We start from the raw sequence: 8075 nt of genomic DNA on the forward strand, positions 1-8075 counted from the left end.
CTTGGCCCACTAGCTCTAGCTTCTTATTGGCTAGCTCTTAGATATTAATTTAACCCATCTCCATTAATCTGCGTATCATCACGAGGCAGTGGCTTACTGGCAGTTTCAGCATCTGTCTCCAGCAGGGCTACATGGCTTCTCTCTGATTCTGCCTCCTTTCTCCCAGCATTCCATTTAGTTTCCCCTGTCTACCTAAGTTCTGCCCTATCAACAGGCCCAAAGCAGCTCCATTATTAACCAATGGTATTCACAGCAGACAGAGGGGAATCCCACATCGTCTTACCTTGTTCCTGATGGTATTACAAATGCTTTTAGTTTTTCTTCATTTACAATGATGCCAGCCATACGTGTGCTGTTAATAGCACTTGTTATGTTGAACTTCATCCCTATATTTCTAGAGTCTATGACTTTTTCCTTGAAGGATGTTGGATTTTATAAAAAGCCTTTCCTGCATCTAAGGAGCCAATAATGTGATTTGTCTTTGAGTCTATTTATATGATGAATGATATTTGTTGATTTAAGTACTGCATTTCTAGAATGAAACCTGTTTGGTTCTGATGAATGATCTTTTTGTATATGATCTTGGATTTGGTTTGCCAATAGTTTGTTAATAATTTTTAGATCTTTGCTCATCAGAGAGATAAGTCTGCAATTTTCCTTTTCCTTCTCATGTGTGTGTGTGCGCACGCGCATGCACGCATGCCTGTGTGTGTTCATCAGGGTAATACTGACTTCATATAAAGAATTTGGAAGCCTTCCCATTCTGGTATATGTAATAACTTAAGTGATACTGATGATAGTCCTTCTGTGAAGTTCTGGTAAAACTGCAGTGAATTCCTATGGCACCTCACGTTTTTTAAAATTGGAAGACTTTTTATCACTACTTCAATCTCACTCCTGTTTTGGAGTCAGTAAAAACTGATTTCATATTGGGTTAATTTTGTCTTTTGTTTTGTTTTGTTTTGGTGTGTTGAAAGAATCAAGAATTTTTTTATTGCTTTCAGATTTTCCACTTTAGTGGAATAGAGGTTTTTTAAATATGGTTTTCTGAGTCTCGTTGGTATCTGATATAATGTCCTTTTTTCTTTCATCTTTTATTAACTTAGAATTTCTCTCTGTAGCTTTTGGTTAATATGGTTAAAGTTTTGCCAGTCTTGTTTATCTTTTCGAAGAATCAGTTCTCCTTACAGATTCCTTGTATTTTTTGCGGTTTCTATTTCATTATAAGATAATATCTATCTCTTTAAATCAAGCATTCATATCTATAAACTTATTATAACTGCCTCTGCCTTATCTCAAAGCATCTTGCTTTTTCAGTAGTTATGGAAAATTTTTCATTTCCCCCAGATTTCTTCAAAAACTCACTAACCATTGAAAATTGAATTATGTTCATCCCTACGTGGTTGTGGCTTCTGCAGTGTTTCTAACTAATGAGATATAAGAAAGTGCCTTATTCTTTTGAGTTTGTCAAAACTTGGTTTTGAAGCCTAAATCATAATCCGTCTTAGAGAAATTTCCATGACTTCCAATAATGAGTACGAACTTCAGGTGTGCAGCTGTCTATTAGGCATATTTGGTCTGTACTTGCTTAAAGCAGAATTTTGCTGATTTTCTTTTTAGATGATCTCAATACAGATAATATGGGAGAGGGTGGTACTATTAAATTTATATGAAGCTTTTTGTTCTTTTATGATCAGTACAAAAAATACAGTAAAAGGAAAGAAATAAAAAAATTATAAATCATTTCAAAATGACAGAGAATTTGACAGGCCTATTTCTGGATCCTATACTGTTAAATCTTCCAAGTATAAGTGGGGGAACACTAAGTCACTGCTGGACTCCTCGGTCATTTGTGCTGTTCCGGCTGGGATTCTATGTAAGCTGAGGACTTGCAGCTTCAAGGGTCAGTTCTCAGCATCGGAGCGGCCTTTACGTTATAACCGCACCTCCTTTGGGTATTAGAGCCATGGCAGGTCCCAGGGAGTTTTCAGTCTGTGAATTTGGCAGGTTCCCACTCACTCTAGAAGACTTTCACCTAGAGACAGCAAATGTCCAAGCCCTGGGGCGACTCCTGAGTAAGTCAGAGAGTGGGAAGGTAAACGAAGCAACAAAGTCTCCACTTAGGTTAAAGGTGGAGAAGTCAGAACTCTGAGGCCTTCAGCTCTTTCTCAGTAGTAAATATTCTGCCTGGAAGGAAGGAGACTGGGAAAACCAAGTGAACTAACAGGAAGAACTGGGCTCAGAGAGCTCAGACTGATCTGCAACAAACCCTAGGTGGGACAGGGAGCTGAAGCAGCCCAGCAATCTGCCAACCCCAAACTCCTAGCTCTCCGTCTCTACAGTGGCTCACAGGTGATGGGGCTTGCTCCTTGGCAGGGAGAGCGTGGGAGCACTGACACTGTACTTCCCATTGGGTACATTTTTATACTTGCAAGTTTTTTTAATGATAAAGATTTATTAAATGTTTTTTTAGATAGAAAAGGGTTTTTGTGAGATTATAATATAGTATTATTCCTTGCACCCACAGATAGCATGTAGTTCTCACCACTCACCAAAGAAATTTCTCTTTGCCACTGAGACCGTTACAGAATAACTGATCACACCAGAGTTGTGGAGCCCAATTACAGCCCATACATCTATAACGTGATCCCTAACAAGAAGACAAGATTTTAAAAGTAATTTTTCTTCTGCCTTGAAAGTATAATTTGTCTATACTTATAACAATTGTGAAGACACCATTTCTGCCCTCTTCTTTAAATTTGTCCTCAGGTTTTTCCTTCTTCATGATGTACTATTATGAAGTTGGTTGTCATCATCACACCACATTTCTTCTTTAGGCATCATGGATCTTGTGATTACCTTTATCATTGTCGTGCATTCTGAGATCCAGCAGCCCATTATAAATGCTAGTGAGTTCTGTTCTGATGTCATGATCTCCTGGTAGTTTTTATTGAAACTTTTCTGATTTTCTTTGTGAATATCAAGAGTTCTTCAGTTTTATCTTTGTCTTGTACACAGAGCATGACACAGACTGCTTTTGATCAGTGATCAAAATCCATTTTCTAACTCATTCGTCTCCAAGTCAGCTCTCCATAGAAGAGCGCCTCCTGGTATTTTCTCAAGGGAAGGGCATGGAGTAGTGGAGAAGTCAGCAAGAAGGGAAGTAATTTGCCTTCTTGATAATTTCTAATCTTTTGACTGGCGTCTCTACTGAGGACTCAGTTATCTTCAGTTTGGAACAAAGAGGTCAGATTAGGAAGTGCTCAGAGCCCCTAGATAAAAGCCAGCATCCTCGTGTTCTGTTTGGTGACTGAGTACCTTAATGTCCGTTCCTCCCATGAAAACACGATTGGACATCACCTTAGCCCTCCACGCAGCGTCCTTCTAGGTGGACTACATTTGGGGATAGAGAGATTGGAAGTACTTTTTCACAAGCCTTCTCTTCGATACCCTGCCTGACTGCTGTGAGGGCATGCAGGCTCTCTGCGGAGATGGTTAATTCTACTGTGCTCTGTCCACACCACGTTTGCCTGGGAAACTAAAGGCCAGTCTTATGAACCATTTGGGGTCTTCTCACAGTTATAGGGTACTGCACTTTTATAGGACTTGGACAGGCTCCTTTTGTTTCCAGTCTCAATACAGTCATAGAATACATCTATTAACACATTCACTAGTGACAGTAGACATAGCTGATGACTGAAGTTGTTTTCATTTGCAAAAGGCTTTTCCCTCATTGAGGGTACTGCGATTTTAGATGATCTCATGAAAATACTGAAATGAGGAAACCAGCGTCCTTTCTCCTTGTTCCAACCACACACAGTCATTCCTGTCTCCAGTCAAACCCAGTAAATTTCTCCCATACTTGAAAAGCCCTCTGCAGATCCCCTCATTCTTGAGATGCAGCCCCAACGCCTACCCCACTGGACACACAGAACACAGAGCACTCCTGCAGGTGATGGCCTGCCATACTGTACTCATGAGCTCTCATCAGGCTTAGCTGACTTCCCAAGGGAGGTCTTACCCTCTCTGAGGAGCAGATGGGGGGGGGGGGTGAGGGGAGTAGGAGGAGAGGAGGGAGGGGTAACTAAGAAATTACTAATGAAAGAAAGCATTGGAGGATTTTCACACAGGTCACTACTAGTAAGGTTAGGCATTTTAGAGTTGTTTTTATGAATCAGTATCTCAGTTATTTATAAAAATGACTATGGAATCCTTACATGTGTGTTCTTTCCTATGTCTTTTTATGGTTAGTTTTTAAAATGTTTTCATTTAATCTTTTTCCATTTTACATACCAACCCCAACCCTCCCCTCCTCCTGCTCCCTTCCACCCCCCTCCTGCACTTTCCCTCCACCCAAACTCCCATTCACCCCTCAGAAAGGCTAAGGCCTCCCATGGGGAGTCAACAATGTCTAGCATATCAAGTTGAGGCAGGACCAAGCCCCTCCTCCCTGTACCAAGGCTGAGAAAAGTATCCCTCCATAGGGAATGGGCTCCAAAAAGCCAATTCATGCACTGGGGATAAATCATCCTATGTTGTTTTTTAAAATCTCTATGAATAGGCCCTTTGAGATGAAACAGATCCGTGTCCAACTCATTGGATAGAAACAGAAGTACACATCATGTTTGCGATACGGCAGGAAACAAAGTACACTGTGGACAAGGCCCCACACTCAAACTACAAAAGCTTTGACAGGCCAAGGTCACTCCTGTGATCTCTGCCTGGAATTGCTTCTGGAAACATCATGTGATGATCTTCAACTGGCGATAAAGATTTTCTGGGACATGTGGGGTTATACAAAGACTCCGACATCATGTGTCTATGGTCTCTAGGAATATTGACAATATCTCCTACTGAGAAGAGGGCAGAGGCCACATACCAGATAAGTGGGAACGGGTATGGCCTTTTGTGACTCCAGCCACATCTATGCACCCAGCAAGCCACATATAAAGCAATGGTCAACTGAGCTCTCAGTGAAGGCCCTGCTGGTGAGATGAAGTCCGTCTTCTTCAGCCTTTCTCTGCTCCTCCTTCTGGAGAGGCGAGCAGCTGGGATAGGAATCTATGGTGAGTGCAGGGAGTCACCTGGCAGGAAGGCACCAGAGAGAATGTCCTCAAGGGTGCTCTGGCAGGGAGAAGAACCCTCCACGGGTGATCTTGATGGACACTGACTCTTCTCCACCCAAATCCACTTGCCTTGTGGGTAACTCAGCAGGTTGATGGGGGAAATCTTGGGATAAGACTACAGCGGGTTGTACAGAGAGTGTAACTCAAACATTTTTTTATCAATTACCAGGTGAGACAAAAGGACACTTTCTAGTAAAGACGTCCCCGGTTGTGTTTATCCAGAAAGGCCATTTCCACTACGGGTCCAGAAGAACACAGGAGGATGGAGCTGAAGAAAGCGGTTTTGAGCAAACTAAGCACCGTGCGTATGGCCAGGATGCTGACGCTGACCTGGGAGAGACTCAGAGTTCACAGGAACAGATAGGTGTAAGCGAAGACATAGTTTGTGATGAAGAAGATGAGATTAGCCAACAAAAATCCCAACTTCAATCCCAGTCACAAATAAAATCCCAAGCACAACTAAAATCCCACAGAGCCCAGCTGAAGTCCCAAACAGGCCAGCTAAAGACCCTAGGTCAGCTAAAGACCCTAGGCCAGGTGAAATCACAAATCAAGCTGAAATCCCACAGCGCCCCTCTGAAATCCTCCCAGGCATCACAAACTCTCCAGCAAGCTTTTCCTCAGCAAATCAAAGGCAAAACACATGCCCTGGATGAAGACCAGGCTCAGGTGCATCAGCAGCATAAAATGATTCACAGGCTCAAAAGCAAGCGTGGCCGGGCCAGGAAAACAGCAGAGTTCTTTCCGTATTTCAGACGGCACTTCCAAGGCTATGATGGGTATTTTGTGCAGTTTCAAGGGCAACTACAGGGTGGAATTCACCACACAAAGCCTTTCCACCAAGCTCAACAGACGTGCTACTGTCCAAACGGAGAGTTAATCCTGTATCAAGATGCCTTCACAGATTAACACACCCATTATCAGTCAAGGCCAGGACACATTCAGAGGTAAGTGTTTTAGCAGGCAGGAGAGCATCTTCCCCAGTGTTTATAGGTTGTACACAGTGGACTGCCTGGGCCCAATGTGAGATTAGTAGTGAAGCCTACAGCAATGGATGTGCTGAACAGCAAAGTTTATGGAGTTGAGCTCCATTGCCTGTGAAGCAAGCACCCGGCAGAGACAGAGCAAGCTACCCGAGCTCTCAGTGTGTCTCAAATTCCTTTTCTTAGTGAGCCTTTTCTACGCATTTATTTTGCACACGTGCAGCCATTCTGCTTTGAACATGGAGCACTTATAAGATCATGTAAACTTAAGATTTTGTAACTTCTTATGCTTTCCATGGATATGGTCAGTTTCTGGCTACAGTGTTACAAAGCATGAGTGCTTTTGTTTCACACACCAATTAATGTTCTTCCATCCCATATAGGGTTCCCTTAGCCTTTAGAGACCACTGATCCATGGGGTTTTGCTTCATCTTTGTGAATAAGGGAGGCAAACGAGTCCCAAGTTTCATCCCTGTTTGTGATGCGGGAACTGTGAAAAGGGAGACACTGGGGTGGTGAGGGATCAGTATTGGGAGAGGAATCTGCAGCCCGGGGAGGAAAAGGATGTCACCTGCATGTTTGCAGCAAGGGGCACTTCGTGTGAAGGGAAGGAAAGCAACAGAAGCCGTGGATCCAGTGACCAGTCGTGGCTAGTGCTCCAAATGGCCATAATTTGGTCCAAGCAGACAAGAGACCTGGCCACACTCTCTTCCTGTCTGCTAGTTTTCTCTCGTGTGCATGCCCATCTGTGTCCTCTCTCCACAGGAGACGCCTGACCTGTGTGGACTGTGATGTCTTCAGATGCCGACTCCCCTGTCGTCCTAGATGTTCTTGACCCACGCACACTGCTGCTCCTGAGGCTCTCTAACCTGGGCGCATCCTCACACCAATGCTCTCTAATAAAGAGATCCTACCTGACATCATTTGTTTTTTTCAATAACATATATTTTCGACTGAAACAGAATTTTATCATTTTCTCCTCCCCCTTTCTCTCCAGCCCCTCCCCAGATACCCTCCTTTCAATCCCCATGTCTCCCAAACTCTCAAGTTGATATCATATTTATATTTGATTACTGTTTTCGAGTATGCATATATGCATATGTACTCATAAATAAATAAATACAACTTACTGAGTCTATGTTTGTGGTTTGTATGAATGTGGTTGCAGAGCTGAACAGTCTGATGTGTACAGCCAATTAGGGGCTCATTCCAGGGTTAGACTAATTCTTCTTCTCCAAGGAGTCATTAGTTTCATTAGCGCCTTGTTTAGGGATGGGTCCTGTGAAATCTCCCCCTTTGATATTACTATGTTCTTTGATAATGCCATTGTTTTGTCTTGTTTATTAAACCATTTCTAGTAGATACTCTTTCATGGCAGACTTTCTCATGCAATCTTTTTGCCTCCTCTTCTCCAGTGTTCCCTGAGCCTTAAGTGCAGTAACTTTCATGGATGGGACTCGTAAGTGCCACTGATCTCTGCATTGTTTCCAGCTGTGGTGGTTTCTGTGATTGTCTCCATCTGTTAAGAGAGGCATGTTTGATGATGTGTGGTAGGGACCCTTATCTGTGGGTGTAAGTGTAAGATTGAGAGGACTCATACAGGTCTAGCAAAGTGGGGATAATTGACTCTTTTCTAAGTTCTATGACCTCACTAGGCCCAAGAAGTTGCATAAGTTCTCAGAACCAGACATGATTTTCCTCCTGTAGAGTGAGCCTAAGTCCAATTAGACACATGTGGGCTACAACCAATATGTGAGCAGCACTTGTGGCGCCTTCAGCAGATACTGTGCCATGCTGGTCACCACCGTGGCTCTTAGGTGCTGCAGCTGGTAGAACTGTCCAGCTGCTTCCCTTCCTTAGCAATCCACATGGTACCATGGAGGTGAAGAAGGCCTAAGGAAAGAGGCTTTTCAGATCGTCTGAGTCCGTCATGCTAGGTGTACAGTGGCTTGCTCTGCGCTCAACC

At 43.2% G+C, this 8075-nt stretch overlaps 1 protein-coding gene across 1 annotated transcript; it reads left to right on the forward strand.

Annotated features, from left to right (window-relative positions):
• Nucleotides 1-4712: 4712 nt before the first annotated feature.
• LOC125404738 (seminal vesicle secretory protein 3A-like) lies at nucleotides 4713-7234 on the forward strand. Its single transcript, XM_087911410.1, has 3 exons — nucleotides 4713-5066; nucleotides 5296-6073; nucleotides 6875-7234. Exons 1-2 carry the CDS (start codon nucleotides 4994-4996, stop codon nucleotides 6033-6035), a joined length of 813 nt encoding a protein of 270 aa, XP_087767536.1. The 5' UTR covers nucleotides 4713-4993; the 3' UTR covers nucleotides 6036-6073; nucleotides 6875-7234.
• Nucleotides 7235-8075: the final 841 nt, after the last annotated feature.

The sequence above is a fragment of the Myodes glareolus genome, chromosome 10 (genome assembly GCF_982192425.1).
Source record: "Myodes glareolus chromosome 10, mMyoGla1.1, whole genome shotgun sequence".
NCBI lineage: Eukaryota > Metazoa > Chordata > Mammalia > Rodentia > Cricetidae > Myodes > Myodes glareolus.

Excerpts from the sequence above, each read along its gene's own strand:
- LOC125404738 (XM_087911410.1), top strand. The coding sequence starts at position 4,994 with ATGAAGTCCGTCTTCTTCAGCCTTTCTCTGCTCCTCCTTCTGGAGAGG. Across the intron at positions 5,067-5,295 it reads AGCTGGGATAGGAATCTATG|GTGAGACAAAAGGACACTTT; the intron begins GTGAGTGCAGGG and ends ATCAATTACCAG.